We start from the raw sequence: 18,690 nt of genomic DNA on the forward strand, positions 1-18,690 counted from the left end.
TGAACTGTGGTCTGAGAAGACCGGTATAACGGACATGGGAAAATCCCGAAAGGGGGAGGTGGCCCAAATCGGGGTGGTAGCCCAAAAGGGGGCGGTGATCCAAATCGGGGTGGTAACCCAAAAAGGGGTGGAGTCCCAGAGGGGGGTGGTGATCCAAATTGGGGTGGTCCAGAAAGGGGCTGGTGTGTCAAAAGAGGAGATGGCAGCACTGGTTGCCTCAGTGGGTATGTCTGGGGAACCGCAGTGTATGTGTATGTCTTGAGGAGTGTGGCATGTATTTTCCAGATAATGACGGGCCACAGGTGTGTACTGTGTTGCTGCATCGGGAAGGAGTCTCTGGTAGGCTGGACTCAGAGTCAGGTGACTCTGACAGAAACTCCTCTCGTTTTATCTCTGACCGAGAAAAACGCCAGGGTTCGCTGTAAACACAGGGTCACGGTGAACTTTGCAGTAGACAGAGTAATGTTTGAGGGGACCGAAGGTGGTGAGTGCCAAGGGGGCGAGATACCACGGGACTTAGTCTATGCCTTGGAGAGGGGCCGGGACTTTGTTTTGTTTGATGTATGGTCGGATGATGGAGACGTTTCGACTGGGGCCAGCAGACACCTGAGACGGTGACGCCTCTTAAAGTGGACAAGTCAGAGGTAGAACTGACCAGAAGAAGTCCATCTGCCCAACTTATGGACCTGACATCTCGTGACATGATGGATGGTGGGCTGGGAGATGAGATGACTGGACTAGACACATTGATGAATGGTAACTGGAGGGTTCACTCGACGGACGGGACTGACCCAGTGGTACCCTTTGACAATATAATTAAAGAGGTAGTGGTGCGACACGTGCTGGCCAAGAGAGAACAAGATCGTGAGATAGTTAAAATAGGAGACAGTGGAAGGACATCTCGAACGAGAAAGCGTCCTGAGACAAATGGCCGAGCACAAGGTTGAGGAGCTCAAGAAAGAAGTCTTGGAGCTCAAAGAAACTGTAAGTGGTCTTCTGCGGGAGAAGAGCTTGGATAGTGATGTACACCGGCTGGGTCCGATTGGTGGTGGGATGAAGCTGCCGGTGCCCGTCTTGGCAGAGGGTCGTGAAGAGATGAGATCTCGTGAAGTTGAGGAGCTGAGAACTGAAGAAGACAGTCACCCGGTCGGGTCAACTGTAGTGAGGGAAGTGTCTGTGGTAAAGCCAGAGCCTCCTGGCCTGGAAGAGAGCAAGGCCACGACCTTTGAGTTTGTGATTGATGTACCAGAAGACATGCAAGAAGCTTGTGCTGAGGAAAGTGTGCATGAGGCTTTCAAAGAGGCGGTCAAAGCATGTAAGGTGCACTGGGCGCCTGAGACTCGGCAGTTGGTGATAATATCAGCCAGAGAAGATACATCAAACTGAGTAGCTGTCCTGAAAGAAATGCATCTGCAATGTCTTCACGCCAAACAGCAGGTTAGGCAGAGTAATATGAAAGCTGCTCGACGCCTAGAGTTAGCAAGGGAGGCTATGGATCGGCTGGGTTTGTGGAAAGATGTAGTTCCGGTACCCAAAAGTTTGATTGGGAGAATCATTGGAAGATTTGGGAAGGTAATGCAAGACCCTGTAAATATCTCCGGTGTGGTGAGGGTGACGATCCCTCCTGATGATGAAGACCAGGTATCCAGTGAAGAGGATAGGATTCCCGTCCTGGTGGTTGGCTCCGTGGAAAGCCTGAGAAACTTTCAGATGCTCTTGGAGTATCGAGTGGGGAACATGCAAGAGATTGAGCAGTCGAGGCTGGACCGTCGGCGAATCAATAAAGAGGTACGGAATACCAGGTGGCGGCCGCCTTCAACCCAAGATGTAAGGACCCGAAGAGTTCCGCCAAGTAGTGACATGGCAGGTGGCCGAAGAATGTCAGCAAGTGGCAGTTCGACGGGCCGTACGAGGCTGAGAGACCTTAGTTCCTGTGAGACGCTGAATGGGTCAGACTCAGGCCAGACAGTAGGCTCGATTAAGACTTATGACCGCACCAATCGTGAGAGCCGGTCAGTGAGAGAAAGGAATGTGATGACTAAACTGTCTGATGACGCAGACAGACTGTAACTGGAGGGCAAAAGATCAGGGCCGGTATTCTGATCGCTGGGGGCGGGGGAGGCCTAATGTAGAGATGAGGCCGTATGACAGATGGAGACGGTTCTCTCGACCTGTGGGGCAAGGGGTAATGAGTGCCCGGTCTCGAGATCCTGGTGTAATGTTGTGTGTTCAACCCCACAAGTTTGAACAGAGGGGGGGAGGTATGTGGTGTAGTAACCACTGTGTCCGCTAGGGGGTGCTGTGGGGATGTCCCAAGAGAGAGGATGAGTGGCAGAATCCTGAAGGACCATTATGTATCTCAAGGTGGGTGGCCTTGAGATAGAGACTTATGTGTGTGTGTTGATCAGCAATGATATTGCTGAGGTGTTGTTTCAATGTGTCAGGGAGAAGTCTCCAGTTAGCTGGGGAGTTGGGCGGACCCAGTTACCTACAAACGCACCCAGGGGGTGTGTTAGAGAATGTTGTTATAAAGTGTGTGAATGGTTCAAGGACCTGTGATGAGGTCATAGCCATGTGACCCGGTGGGCGTGGCTATGGACCATATAAGTTGTCCAGGGTAGGTCACATGTGGTGAATGCAGGGACCTGGTTGGTCCGTTTTGGAAGGCCCCAACTGGGAGAGATGGGGGCTGTCTTCCTGACATCAAGGAATGCTGTGTTGAATGGCTAAACGTGCCTGATGATTCCCTGGAGGGAATGGACGTCTGCAGCATGGTGAAGGAATCATGAGGAGACCCTGACATGGGTGAGATAACTGAGGCTGAAGAGCCTGTGTATGTATAACCTGTGTGATCACAGGGATTACAGAGCTGAACTCTGTCATGGACGCTATGATGTTGTGATGAACTTTATGTTGCTGCTCTGGGTTTATGATGCTAAATAAACCGCATGGACTATGATTGTTTATGGAAAACCTGTGGTGGATCTGATTTTGTGGCTGCTGAGCGAGTATCCCCTACTTGAATGACAGCGCTACCTTACACATGCCACAATCACGCCTATCCTTAAAAAGCCAACCCTCGATCCAACAGCCACGTACAGCTATTGTCCAATATCGCTGCTCCCATTCGCTTCTAAACTCCTGGAGCAGCATGTCCACGCTGAACTTTCCTCCCACCTCTCATCTAACTTGCTCTTTGACAATCTATAATCTGGCTTCCGCCCCCATCATTCCACTGAGACAGCCCTGACCAAAATTACCAACGACCTACATACAGCCAAAGCTAACGGACAATACTCTATACTCCTGCTTTTAGAGCTCTCCTCTGCTTTCGACACAGTTGACCACTTCCTTCTACTACAGATCCTCTCCTCCTTTGGCATCAAAGACCTCGCCCTATCCTGGATCTCCTCATACCTTTCCAACTGCACATTCAGAGTCTCCCACTCCCACACTACCTCCCCATCCCACCCTCTCTCTGTTCGAGACCCCAAGGCTCTGTTCTAGGACCCCTACTCTTCTCTATCTACACCCTTGGCCTGGGGCAACTCATAAAGTCCCACGGATTCCAGTACCACCTTTATGCCGATGATACTCAGATCTACCTCTCTGGCCCAGACATCACCTCTCTGCTCTCCAGAATCCCAGAGTGTCTATCAGCCATATCCTCCTTCTTCACCTCTCGCTTCCTCAAACTCAATGTGGACAAATCTGAACTCATCATCTTTCCCTCATCTCACAGATCTTCCTTACCCGACCTTTCTATAACAATTGACGACATCACGCTATCCCCCGTACCAAATGTCCGCTGCCTCGGAGTAACCCTTGACTCTGCCCTGTCTTTCAAACCACACATCCAAGCTCGCCCCACCTCCTGTTGCCTCCAGCTCAAAAATATTTCCAGAATCTGTCCCTTCCTCAACCCTCAATCTACAAATTGCTTGTGCATGCCCTTATCATCTCCCTATCCTTATAGTGGATGGTCACTTTGCTCCCTCCCTTACAGGGCTACTTACAGTGCTCCCTGGCTTTTCTTAAGGCTGTTTTGAAGTGAGTGTCTGTGTGTCATTGTCTTTCTGGGGGCGCCCTGATTTGCGGTCAGTGGGTCATGCCTTATGTAATATCATATACTTTTAGGCTAGCATGTTGCATATTTAACCATGTGGTTTCTATCCATTAGCATCTATTGTTAGATCCATTTGGGACAATTGGGGGTGTGTTTTGCCTTTTAAATGTTTTTATTGTGTGCATTCTGTCTTTTCAATGAAATTGATATATGTTTACTTACATATCTTTATTGTCCTGGGTGTGCGCCTCATATGCTGGGTTCTCTTTTCTCCTTTTTTGATCTTGAGAGAAGCTGCTGAATCCTCACATTCGGTTGCATTTATATGTGATACCACTGTTCTAATCTCTTCCAGCTAACTGGGATAATTTTGATGTCATTGATGGAAACACCTATAACCTTCCCTACGATTATACATCAGTGATGCATTACCACAAGTAAATCCAGATGATAGATGTTCCTTTTTGTACCTTATTCTACCTACTGTTATTTTTTACTATATTGTCATTCATTGTTTTTTTTCTTGTCAAAATTTTTTGAGGAAAATTGAACTGTATTCATGGTATTTTTAGAATTATTTCTTAGAAGTGTACAAAGCACAGGAGTAGGTATGCAAAATTTGAGCTAGCGTCGACTTTGTACCAAATTCCCCAGTCAGGAGTCGGTGACTTGTTGGGAACCCCTTGGTACCCTAATGAATCATTACAACTAAAACCTAACTAATTTTATGTTGCTGAAAATTATTATGCTTAAATTTGCTGATTGGCTCTAATTTTCAATATCCAGAGAAGGTTATAATTACTTATCACATCTTTCATGCAGGCTTATAGACAAATTGAGTCATTATTATGTCATCATCATCGTTATTGCATTGTTAGTAGCTCTTTTATTACATAATCTATTTAGTCTCTTGAGCCCTCAGTCTAAGATCCACGGGGTTCTTAGAAACCCGATGTTTACCCTAGATACCAGCATGCACTGGAGGCAGGGCGGGAGGTGGAGGCAGAGCGGCGCACAGAACGGAGTAGCTCTGCTATCTGCTACTCCAGTCTGTCAGACCGGAGTAGCAGATAGCAGAGCTACTCCGGTCTGTCTGTGCGCTGCTTTGCCTCCACTTCCCGCCCTCCCTGCAGTGCACACTGGTATCTAGGGTAAACATCGGGTTTCTAAGAGCCCCGCGGCTCTTAGAAACCCGATGTTTACGTTGGTAACCAGCGTGCTCGCTGGTCTTGATCGCTGGAGGGGCTGTCTATGTGACAGCTCACCAGCGATCAGCTAACAATGTCCCAGCGATCCCATCCACATCAGATCGTTGGTGGGATCGCTGGGACATCGTTATGTGTAATGTTACCCTTAATCGATTCATCCAAAACAAGCCTAAAAACCACCTGCTGCATAATGGCAATGCGCTACCTTCAATTCCAGTTGGTTATGCAGTCCACATGAAAGAAACAGCTGTTCAGGGGCCTGAACTATGACCAACATTTGTGTCCCCTCTGTGGTGACTTAAAGGTGGTTGCTCTCCTACTTGATCTCCAGGGTGGATGCACAAAGTACTGCTGCTTTCTGTGTAAGTAAGATAGTCATGTAAGAGAATATCATTGCAAAAAAAAAAGACTGGCTTCTCCAACATTCACTTCAGCCAGGGAGTAAAAATGTCCTGTGTCCAGCACTTGTTGACCCACATGAGATTTTTTTACCACCATTGCATATCAAGTTGAACCTAATGAAGAACTTTGTAAAGGCAATGGATAAAAATGGAAAAACATTCAAGTATTTCATTGATAAATTTCCAAGGTTGAGTGAAGCAAACATAAAGGAAGGAGTCTTTATTGGACCTTAGATTCGTAAACTTCTTCAAGAAGAGGAGTTTCTCTTTGTTACATGACATAGAAAAGGTCCGTGGCCCTGGGCATCCAATGAAAATGATGATAAGGGGATGATGCTGAGGAGATGGAAAAAATCCAACTCCAATGAGGACTTCATCACATTCAGACAGTCCCTCACTACTTTCAAGGCCACACTCGCTGCAGCAAAACAAACCTACTTCTCATCTCTCATATCCTCCCTGTCTCACAACCCTAAACAGTTATTCAACACCTTCAATTCTCTCCTCCGCCCCCCAGCACCTCTTCCCTCTCCACTCATCTCAGCTGAAGACTTTGCCTCATTTTTCAAGGAGAAGATTGATAACATCAGAGACAGTTTTGATCAACAACCCCCAGTGCCCTTGCTCCTACCTCCCCTGCCCTCCCCCCAAAACCAACTTCTCCACCGTTACAGAAGATCGACTCTCCACTCTACTCTCAAGATCACATCTCACTACCTGTGCACTTGACCCGATCCCATCCCACTTCATCCCAAACCTCACCACAGTCTTCATCCCAACCGTAACCCATCTCTTCAACCTATCACTAACAACTGGTGTTTTCCCCTCAAGCTTTAAACATGCCTCAATCACACCTATCCTCAAAAAGCCCTCTCTTGACCCATCCTCTGTATCTAGCTATCGCCCTATATCACTTCTCCCCTATGCCTCAAAACTACTGGAACAACACGTCCATCTTGAACTACCCTCCCACCTCTCTTCTTGCTCCCTCCTTGACCACTTGCAATCCGACTTCCGGCCACACCACTCCACTGAACCTGCCCTAAGGTCACCAATGACCTAGTAGCCGCCAAGGCCAAGCGACACTACTCTGACCTCCTCCTCCTGGACCTGTCCTCTGCCTTTGACACAGTGGACCATTCCCTATTACTACAGACCCTCTCATCTCTTGGTATCACAGACTTGGCCCTATCTTGGATTGCGTCATACCTAGCAGACCGGACATTCACCATCTCCCATTCGCACACCACCTCCTCACCGCGCCCCCTATCCGTCGGAGTCCCGCAAGGTTCAGTCCTAGGGCCCCTGCTCTTCTCCGTTTACACCTTCGGCCTCGGACAGCTCATAGAATCTCATGGCTTTCAGTATCATCTCTATGCTGATGACACACAGATCTACATCTCTGGACCAGATATCACCTCCCTACTAAACAGAATCCCTCAATGTCTGTCTGCTATTTCATCCTTCTCCGCTAGATTTCTAAAACTTAATATGGACAAAACAGAATTAATCATCTTTCGCCCATCTCGCGTGACCCCCCCCAACAGACCTATTCATTAAAGTAAACGGCTGCCCACTCTCTCCAGTCCCACAAGCTCGCTGCCTCGGGGTTATCCTTGACACTGATCTCTCGTTCAAACCACATATCCAAGCCCTTTCCGCTTCCTGCCGACTTCAACTCAAAAATATTTCACGGATCCGTACATTCCTCAACCAAGAATCTGCAAAAACCCTAGTCCATGCCCTCATCATCTCCCGCCTTGACTACTGCAACCTCCTGCTCTGTGGCCTCCCCTCTAACACTCTCGCACCCTTCCAATCTATTCTTAACTCTGCTGCCCGACTAATCCACCTGTCCCCCCGCTATTCCCCGGCCTCTCCCTTCTGTCAATCCCTGCACTGGCTCCCCATTACCCAAAGACTCCATTTCAAAACCCTAACCATGACATACAAAGCCATCCACAACCTGAGTCCTCCGTACATCTGTGACCTAGTTTCCCGGTACTTACCTGCACGAAACCTCCGATCCTCACAAGATCTCCTTCTGTACTCCCCTCTTCCCCTCTTATCTCCTCTTCCCACAATTGCATACAAGATTTCTCCCGTGCATCCCCTCTACTCTGGAACTCTCTACCACAACATATCAGACTCTCGCCTACCATAGAAACCTTCAAAAAGAACTTGAAGACCTACTGTTGTGGCCAAAAGTATTGACACCCCTGCAATTCTGTCAGATAATACTCAGTTTCTTCCTGAAATTGATTGCAAACACAAATTCTTTGGTATTATTATCTTCATTTAATTTGTCTTAAATGAAAAAACACAAAAAGAATTGTCCTAAAGCCAAATTGGATATAATTCCACACCAAACATAAAAAAGAGGGTGGACAAAAGTATTGGCACTGTTTGAAAAATCATGTGATGCTTCTCTAATTTGTGTAATTAACAGCACCTGTAACTTACCTGTGGCACCTAACAGATGTTGGCAATAACTAAATCACACTTGCAGCCAGTTGACATGGATTAAAGTTTACTCAACCTCTGTCCTGTGTCCTTGTGTGTACCACATTGAGCATGGAGAAAAGAAAGAAGACCAAAGAACTGTCTGAGGACTTGAGAAACCAAATTGTGAGGAAGCATGAGCAATCTCAAGGCTACAAGTCCATCTCCAAAGACCTGAATGTTCCTGTGTCTACTGTGTGCAGTGTCATCAAGAAGTTTAAAGCCCATGGCACTGTGGTTAACCTCCCTAGATGTGGACAGAAAAGAAAAATTGACAAGAGATTTCAACGCAAGATTGTGGGGATGTTGGATAAAGAACCTCGACTAACATCCAAACAAGTTCAAGCTGCCCTGCAGTCCAAGGGTACAACAGTGTCAACCCGTGCTATCCGTCGGCGTCTGAATGAAAAGGGCCTGTATGGTAGGAGGCGCAGGAAGACCCCACTTCTTACCCGGAGACATAAAAAAGCCAGGCTGGAGTTTGCCAAAACTTACCTGAAAAAGCCTAAAACGTTGTGGAAGAATGTTCTCTGGTCAGATGAAAGAAAAGTAGAGCTTTTTGGGCAAAGGCATCATAGAGTTTACAGGAGAAAAAAAAGAGGCATTCAAAGAAAAGAACACGGTCCCTACAGTCAAACATGGCGGAGGTTCCCTGATGTTTTGGGGTTGCTTTGCTGCCTCTGGCACTAGACTGCTTGACCGTGTGCATGGCATTATGAAGTCAGAAGACTACCAACAAATTTTGCAGCATAATGTAGGGCCCAGTGTGAGAAAGCTGGGTCTCCCTCAGAGGTCATGGCTCTTCCAGCAGGACAATGACCTAAAACACACTTCAAAAAGCACTAGAAAATTGTTTGAGAGAAAGCACTGGAGACTTCTAAGGTGGCCAGCAATGAGTCCAGACCTGAATCCCATAGAACACCTGTGGAGAGATCTAAAAATGGCAGTTTGGAGAAGGCACCCTTCAAATATCAGGGACCTGGAGCAGTTTGCCAAAGAAGAATGGTCTAAAATTCCAGCAGAGCATCGTAAGAAACTCATTGATGGTTACCGGAAGCGGTTGGTCGCAGTTATTTTGGCTAAAGGTTGTGCAACCAAGTATTAGCCTGAGGGTGCCAATACTTTTTGTCTGGCCCATTTTTGGAGTTTTGTGCGAAATGTTCAATGTTTTGCTTTTTTCTTCATTCTCTTTTGTGTTTTTTCATTTAAGACAAATTAAATGAAGATAATAATACCAAAGAATTTGTAATTGCAATCATTTTCAGGAAGAAACTGAGTATTATCTGACAGAATTGCAGGGGTGTCAATACTTTTGGCCACAACTGTACCTCTTCCGACAAGCCTACAACTTGCAGTAACCACCGATCCACCAAACCGCTGCACGACCAGCTCTACCCTCGCCTACTATATCCTCACCCATCCCGTTGTAGATTGTGAGCCCTCGTGGGCAGGGTCCTTTCTCATCTTGTACCAGTCGTGACTTGTATTGTTTAAGATTACTGTGCTTGTATGTATTATGTATACTCCTCCTCACATGCAAAGCGCCATGGAATAAATGGCGCTATAATAATAAATAATAATAAAGGTTATGAAAGTGTATGAAAGATAGTTTGTGACGCCACCTGTGGTATTCGGCAATTAGATGTTAGCCGACGCAGCTTGAAGAGAACGCTGGGGCTGATGATGATGCAGCAGAGTTGTTACAGCTCTCCACAGGTAGAGCTAAGCCCCAGGGCAGTAATAGCGTAAATGATGGTGATGATGGTTGTGGTAAGATCCCTAAGGGTGCTGTTAGGATCCCCAAGGGTGAACCCACTGCACCACGGCAACAGACCTCCCCCGGACGAGCGGACCAGGTGGACCCCTCTATACAGGGAGCGTTAGGGGCAGGCCCAGGGGAAACTATTACCGCGGCAGCTGCTACCCGGGGCAAACACAGGAGACACAGCAGTAGACTGGAAAGGCAGACGGGGGGACAGGCAAGGAGCAGACGCTGGAGCTGGAGAGAGGATGGGGACATGCCGGGACGCCGAGGACCGGTGAGTATGACGGTACACAGGGGGCGGTGGCGCGCGGTGGCACGTGCGGCGGCGGCATGACAGTACCCCCCTCCTTACGCGCCCCCTTCCCAAGACTGGAAAGAAATCTTGCCAAAACCCGAGGAGCTTGGATGTTCTTCCAAAGCTCCCAAGATCTCTACTCTGGACCAAAACCCTTCCAATCCACCAGGAAAAAGGTCTTCCCTCTTAGCCTTTTCATGGCGAGAATGTTTTTAACCTCAAAGACATCATCGGCGGAAACAGGCTATGGAGAATGAGTAGTAGAGGCATAGAATTGGTTGAGAACCACTGGTTTCAGAAGAGAAACATGGAATGAATTGGGGATACGGAGCGAGGTGGGGAGCTTCAACTTGTAAGAGACGTCAATGCGAGTCAGGACCTCGAAGGGTCCAATATACCGGGGACCCAATTAGTGCGAAGGGATCTTCAGGTGGATGAATTTGGAAGATAACCACACTCTATCGCCAGGATGATACAGAGGTGGGTCCAAGCACCTCTTGTCTGTGTGCTTTTTCATCCTTACACGTTATTGTTTGAGAGCGGTCTTGGTCTCCTGCCAGATCCTGGAGAACTCCCCAAACAGAAGATCGGCGGCCGGCACACCCGAGACAGGAGGGACCGGTAGAGGTACGCCTGGATGTTGCCCGTAGACGATAAAGAAGGGAAACTTGGAAGAGGATTCGCTGTGTGATTGTTATATGCGAATTCAGCCCATGGGAGTAAGTCTGACCAGTCATTCTGGTGAGCGTTGGAGAATTGACGGAGGTAATTCAACAAAATTTGGTTATTACGCTCTGCTTGGCCATTGGTCTGTGGGTGATAGGCGGAGGAGAAATCCAGCGTGATGTTCATAGATCTGCAGAGCGCTCTACAGAACCGGGACGTGAACTGGACTCCCCTGTCCGAGACAATATGTTGAGGGAGACCATGGAGGCGAAAAATATGATGGATGAAAACCTTCGCCAATTCGGGTACCGAGGGTAAACTGGGAAGAGAGATAAAATGAGCCATCGTGGAGAATCTATCCACAACGACGAAGATGACGGTGCAGCCTGAAGAGCGAGGCAGATCAGTAATAAAGTCCATAGCATTGTGCTGCCAGGGAGCCGAAGGGACTGGAAGCGGATGCAAGAGGCCAGAAGGTAACTGCCTAGGAACCTTGTTCTTGGCACAGGATGGACAAGAAGCAAAAAAACTTCGGACATCTTGAGGAAGAGTAGGCCACAGTAGTGGCGGGACACGAGAAGGAGAGTCTTTTTGAACCCAACATGACCTGCAATTTTGGAGGCATATCCCCAGCGCAAGACTCGCCTCCTGTTGTTCTCAGGGACAAAGGTCTTACCCGGAGGGTAGACAGACTGAGGGGTGCCACCATGATGATCTTGGAAGGGTCCATGATGTGCGTGGGCTCATCCTCTGTATCGACAGCAAAAAAGGATCTGGACAGCGCATCAGCCTTGAGGTTCTTACTACCCGAATGGAAGTGAAGTTAAAAATCGAGACGGGCGAAAAATAGGGACCATCTAGCTTGCCGGGATTAAACCTCTGTGCCGATCGGATGTATGCCAAATTCTTATGGTCCGTGTAGATCTTAAAAGGATGTACAGCTCCCTCCAATAAGTACCGCCATTCCTCTAACACCAGTTTGATGGCAAACAGCTCCCTGTCACCAATGGCATACATAATTCCCTCCGAGGTGGAGAATGTCTTTGAGAAGAAGCCGCAGGTGACAAGCCGCCCAGAGGGAGATCTCTGCGAGAGTACAGCTCCGGCCCTGATGCAGAGGCATCCACTTCCAAAATAAAAGGTTTGTTAGTCTCCGGGCAATGGAGGACAGGGGCTGAGGCAAAGGCTTGTTTCGGGGTAAGGAAGGCTTTTTCGGCCTCTGAGGACCAGACGTGAGGGTTGGCCCCCTTACGAATCAGAGAGGAGATTGGAGCAGTCAAAGAAGAAAAGTGAGAGATGAATTGCCGGTAATAATTTGCGAAACCAAGATATCGCTGAATTGCCTTGACTCCATGAGGTTGCGGCCAGTTGAGCACGGTGGACACCCTCTCCGGGTCCATGCATAAGCCAGAATCAGAGATGATGTACCCCAGAAACGGAAGAGACGTCTGTTCAAAGGCGCACTTCCCGAGCTCAGGCGATTCTCCCTCAGATGCAACAAAACTTGACGGACGTTCTTTCTATGGGTAGACAAATCCGGGGAAAAGACAAGAATATCATCCAGATACACCCCCACACAGGAGTACAGAAGGTCTCGGAAAATATCATTCATGAATTGCTGGAATTCTGCTGGGGCATTGCACAAACAGAATGGCATGACCAAATATTCATAGTGACCGTCCCAGGTGTTAAAAGCGGTCTTCCACTCATCTCTGGAGAGGATATGGATGAGATTGTAGGCCCCACGGAGATCTAGTTTGGTGAAGATTCGTGCCCCCCGCAGCCGATCAAACAACTCCGGAATGAGAAGGAGCGGGTACTTGTTCTTGATTGTGATATCATTGAGACCCCTGTAGTCAATGCACGGATGAAGAGATCCATCCTTCTTCTTGATGAAGAAGAAGCCGGCGCCTGCGGGTGAAGAAGACTTCCGAATAAAGCCTCTGGCCAAATTTTCCTGGACATACTCGGTCATGGCTTGGGACTCGAGAGGATTCAGAGGATAAATTCGACCCCGGGGTGGAGTAGAGCCCGGAATGAGATCGATTGGGCAATCATAGGGAGGATGCAGAGGCAGGCTCTCTGCCTCCTTCTTGTTGAAAACGTCCGCGAAGGACCAGTAGGCCGAAGGCAAGTCCGCAGACACCGCAGGAGACCGAGAAGATTTGGCTGGCTGAACGGGAAGCAGGCACTTAGACTGGCAGGATTGACCCCATCGTAAAATGTCACCAGATCGCCAATCGAGGACGGGTTCTTGAGTCCTTAACCAAGGAAGACCTAAGAGAAGCGTATGGGATAACGAGGGCAGTACGAAGAAGGACATCTCCCGATGCAGGGCTCTGATCTGTAACTCCACCTCTTTGGTGACCAAGGTAACGGTCTCCCGCAGGGGAGCGCCGTCGACCGAAGCTAGCCACTGAGGAGTCTCCAAGGACCTGACAGGTATCTGCAACTTTTTGACCTCGAGCTGGGTGAAGTTCCCGGCTGCTCCAGAATCTCTCGCGCATCACCCCTACTCTGGAACTCTCTACCACAACATATCAGACTCTCACCTACCATCGAAACCTTCAAAAAGAGCCTGAAGACCCACCTCTTCCGACAAGCCTACAACCTGCAGTATCCACCGATCGACCAAACCGCTGCACGACCAGCTCTACCCTCGCCTACTGTATTATCACCCATCCCTTGTAGATTGTGAGCCCTCGCGGGCAGGGTCCTCTCTCCTCCTGTACCAGTTATGATTTGTATTGTTTAAGATTATTGTACTTGTTTTTATGTATACCCCTCCTTACCTGTAAAGCGCCATGGAATAAATGGCGCTATAACAATAAATAATAATAATAATAATCTATATAGGCCACATCAGAGTAGCGACTGAAACCTGTCAATAAGACAGAGAGGGTCAAGGGTAGAGAGGTATCGCTAACACCTAGGGAGGCCTCTCTTACCTGTCCTAGGCGGAGGCGTTTCCTGGCCTCTCCGGACAAGAGCGCAGAAGATGGGAGGAGCTGCCACAGTAGAGACATAGGCCCTAGGCGAACCTTTCTTGAAGGCGCTGCTCTGCCAGTTTGTGTTAGGCATCAGGTTTCTGCGTCTGCTCTGCAGGAATCCAGAGCCTCACATTCCGCGTTCTCCTGCTGTCTACTGCAGAGAAGATTACTTTGCAGCAGACCGCTCCAGAGACTAAGTTCCTGTGCTCCTACAGGGCATGCTCACGAGACGATCTCCCATTGGAGATCGGGAGTCATGTGCCCAGGTCCTGCTCCAGATCTCACTGGTCCATCTCGGAGATCTGGAAGGTCCCGCACGGCTATAAAAAGCACGCATGACCGTTCGGCCATGTGCTAGTATACACTATACTTGCTATGTGTGAATGGTGTCGGATGTATGTTTCTGGTGTCTGACTCATTATAAAACCCCTTCCCTCTGATATTACGCATGTGGATAGGGAATTAGTTTAGCAGTCAGAGCCAGTCAGTGGCAAGCCTTAAGCCACTGTGCACACCGCACCGCTACGCTAGCGTCCGACATTGCCCTTGCTTTCTGGCTTTGTCGTCGAGTGGCAGTTTCCTACGCCGCGCTGTAGTTGCAGCCCTTGGCGCTCGCAGAAGCGACGTCGCACACACGGTAGGTCTAGAGGGATGCAGCTCCTCTGTCTTGGGTCCTGCATCTGTGACCAGATACCGTGTGTGCATTTACCTGAGGCCTGTGTCACTAACAGGTTCAGCATTTTGTATGTTTTTGTTGCGGCACCTCTGTGTGTGAACAGAGCCTGCTCTGCGCACTCCGGGTGAAGTTGAACCCGTGCGCATTATACCGCCATATCGGCACCTCTGTGTGTGAACAGAGCTCGCTCTGCGCACTCCAGCTGAAGTTGAACCCGTGCGCATCATACTGCCATATTGCTCCTCTGTCATTACCAAGCAGCGGTGTAACACCTTCTGCACGGTGGACCCCGAGCGGCGAACGCACTTTATTATTTACTTTTAGTGCGTTCCGCTGTTCCTAACAGATTGAGACGATCCACCTGCATAGGTTCTGATGCCGAGGCCGCGGAGGTAGAGGCGAATCGCAAGCGGGGGGGGACTGTGTGTCGCTGGAGATATGCGGGGATGCCTTCTCTCCCTGGTGGCCTCGCGGGAGCACTCCTGGAAGCGCAAGTCAATGCGAGTCACCAGGGAAATAAGATCCTCCAGGGATGTTGGTGTGTCATGGCCTGCCAGCTCGTCCTTAATATGCGCAGACAAACCCCGCCAAAATGCTCCCACCAGGGCCTCATTGTTCCATCCCAGCTCGGAGGACAAGGTGCGGAACTGAATAGCATACTGGCCCACTGAAAGAGTACCCTGGTAGAGGTTAAAAAGGTACTTGGTGGTAGAGGCCAGGCAGCCAGGTTTGTCGAAAACCTTGCGAAAGGTCTCTAGAAAAGTGGAGAGCTGGGAGACCAAAGGATCGTCTCGCTCCCAGAGAGGGTTCACCCAGGCCAACGCTTCGCCCTCCAAGTGGGATACCACAAAGGCCACTTTAGCTCGGTAGGTGGGGTATTGTTGAGGCAGCAATTCAAAATGCAACTGGTACTGGTTTAGGAACCCCCGGGACAATTTGGGGTCTCCACCATACCGCAGAGGTTTAGCTAAATGGGGCAGTGGGTGTGAAACGGAGGCCTGAACTGGGGCAGCGGCGGTGGACTGGGTAGAGAGGAGTCGGTTATCCACCGAGGCCATATAATTTAAGATATGGGCCTGAGTATCGCGTTGCTGGGCGAGCTCCTGCTGGAGACTGGCCAGCAGGGACTCATTCCTGGGATCAGAGGGCTGTAATGCCGAGAGCCGGGACTCCATGGTCTTTAGAAAGGCCATGATCCGTGTCTGATTTTCTCGTAGGAACGCTAGTTCCTTTTGGATGGCAGCTGAGGTACCAGTGGGGTCCATGGCCTGATCGTGCTGTTAGGATCCCTAAGGCTGAACTCACTGGACCGCGGCAATGCGAACCTCCCCCGGACGAGCGGACCAGTTTGACCACCCTCTATACAGGGAGCGTTAGGGGCAGGCCCAGGGGAAACTATTACCGTGGCAGCTGGTACCCAGGGCGAGCACAGGAGACACAGCAGGAGACTGGAAAGGCAGACGGGGGTACAGGCAAGACAAGGACCACGGAATACAGAGGGGACGGAGATACAGGCTGGCACGACTGGAACACGGGAACACGGGCCGGACAGAGACACAGACTGGAAGGCACGGAGAGACACGGGAACTCAGACTGGAGGAAGGCACGGGCAGGTGAGCACTAGGAGAGACAAATGGAGAATGACAATCAGGACGGAGGAAATAGGGAGCAGAAGATGGCGGCAGAGTGGACGAAGGTCACTGGCAGGCATGGGGCCACGATCACTAGTATAGCACAAGTGACGATCAGGTACCGCCGGGAGGAAGAGGCGGCCTGATAAGGGAATGTGCGATGGTACTTCCGGGTCAGGGTCTTCCAGAGCATAGAGTGAGCTGGAAGGAGCGGCCGGTCTCACAGAGAGCGGTGTGCGCGTGCACGGTAAGGCCTGCTGTGTGCACGTGCCCGACAAGGAGCAGGCGCTGCTGGAGATGGAGAGTGGACGGGGACGTGCCAAGGTGCCAAAGACCGGTGAGTATGATGGGCCCTGGGGGAGGCGGCGCGCACGGCGGTGTGACAGGCAGCAGCGTGACAGGTTGTAGTGCAGGGCTGAGGTGACGCAGCAAATAAACAGGAAGACACAGTGGGGTGCAGTCTTCACACTTTTACTCACAGTTTGAGGTGCAGACCAGGGCACTGAGTACAGATGGTTATGGAGATCCAGGCAGCCTGGAAGCAACTTAGGATCCACTAAGCCAGATTGGTTAGAGGCCTCCTTTCTGCGCTGTCCTATGAGGTCCTTGCTGCCTAAAGCTATGCTTGATCCTCTGTTCCTTACTGTCCTGTGGTACTTGCCCGTATGGCAGGCAGCTTGAGCGTATTGCAGGTGTTGCTCCTCTATGGTGGCTCCAGGCTCTGATCTGCTGCTGTGTTTTCAGATGTATGATGGGGCCAGGAGGCTCCTGTCCTTCAGATTTGGCTGCTGGGACTGTTGCACCTGTGTAGCCATGGACTCCAGCGTCCAGTTTCAAGTGCTCTGCCCTGGGGTGAGCTTGGTCACAGCTCCAATCCCCAGGGTACCCTGAGCTTCTCCTTTCCTCCCTCTTTACTCTGCTCGTGAGACGAGCTCCTCACAGCTCCTGTCCCTTGTACAGACTCTCACAGACTGCAACTACCTCCACCTCCAGCCCAGAACTTTTAAGGAAGCTTTCCTGAAACCATGTTTTGAGCTCCCCTGTCTGGCCTGGAGTCAGGAAAGGTGTATGGTGGTGTTATCTGGCTAGGGTAACCCTCCTTGCTTTCAGGCATGTCATCACCCCCCAGTGAGGGAGGAATACCACTGTGGCAACCAACTCCTGGGGTGCCACACAGATGGAAAATCTTCCCAAAACAAATATATGGATCTTGGTTGTAGCCTGTCCTTAAAGACTAATTTCTTTCACTCACATCTAGAATTTTGTCCACCAAACTGCGGAGCAGTGAGCGATGAGAAAAGATTAAGTTGCACCCTTAATTTCTAAGAATGATAACTTTCGAAAATTGAACCTGCATTACTGCCATACAAAATGGAAAATGCTACATTTTGTACTTATGGAATATTGGAAAAATGATACTGCAACATTGCTATGAAAAATTAGAGTGAAAAAGAAGGTACTTACCGCATAGATTGGCCAATATACTGTATGTGAGCCCAAGGCATCCTTCATTGCTGGGTCCCTGTTCTGATTTGAATTCAGAAGGTCAAAATCATGAAGAAATGGCTCATTTTGCGCATTCTACGACCAATAACCTTTTTTTTTTAACTTTAGTGCTGAAGCAGCGATGAGGGAGATTTGCTTTTTAATAGATAGGTTGTAGTTTTTATTGAAGCACACAGTTTATTGATTAACTTTTCATAATTTTGTAGGGGTAATTTAAAAAAATAATCAGCAATTTGCATATATTTCTGTTTAAGCTGAAATAAAAATTTGGTTCATTACAAAGGCATTAGGCATACTTTAAATTTTTATGCTCGGAATTTTAAAAAGCAAAATGATTTAATTGAAAAGAAATTTAAAAATGTTTTATATTTTTAAGGAGACTTTTTACATTAAAATCCTCTCTGCTGCTTGCTTATAATTACTGATTAGGCTGAGCAGTTTCATTAGTATTCCCGCTTTTGCTATATAACCACACAAATATTAGCATAATGATTCTAGCTAGAGTCAATTTGAAAACTGTACCAATCTACTTGTTAGCTTGTTTTCTTGCATGTTGATTTTGCAATATGTCAACCCACTTTGGATTTCCAGAAAAACTTTAATTTGTTAGTGGTACACCTCTCTAACCCCATGTTACAGCATCAGTCCAAGCTTTAAACGCTTCCTCAAACTAGATGACCTTCTGACGCCCCATGTACCCCCTTTCCTTAAATGTAGAGGGTGGGCCATTTCAAGATGGGTTGTGTCCATGGCGGCCATTTGACGTCGGTCATTTTGCATCCAACTTTCTTTATTTCAATGGGAAAAAGGTCATGTGACACATCAAGCTTATTGAGAATTTCACAAGAAAAGCAATGGTTGCTTGGTTTTAGCTTATCTTTATTCTTTCATGAGTTATTTACAAGTTTATGACCATTTATAAAATGCATTCAAATTGCTGCCCCATGTGTTGGATTGTCAATGCAACCCTCTTCTCCCATTCTT

The 18,690-nt window shown here is 48.7% G+C and overlaps 1 protein-coding gene across 1 annotated transcript in view; it reads left to right on the top strand.

Moving 5' to 3' along the window:
• Positions 1 to 18,690, top strand: part of LOC141083867 (hatching enzyme 1.2-like) — a 75,995-nt gene that overhangs the window by 46,332 nt on the left and 10,973 nt on the right. The window contains exon 5 of the mRNA XM_073568355.1: positions 4,422 to 4,503. Coding sequence (XP_073424456.1) covers positions 4,422 to 4,503 — 82 coding nt within the window. The remainder of the gene's footprint in view (positions 1 to 4,421; positions 4,504 to 18,690) is intronic.

Source organism: Dendrobates tinctorius, unplaced genomic scaffold (assembly GCF_039654945.1).
Source record: "Dendrobates tinctorius isolate UK_male_01 unplaced genomic scaffold, ASM3965494v1 ptg000021l, whole genome shotgun sequence".
Taxonomy (NCBI): Eukaryota; Metazoa; Chordata; class Amphibia; order Anura; family Dendrobatidae; genus Dendrobates; species Dendrobates tinctorius.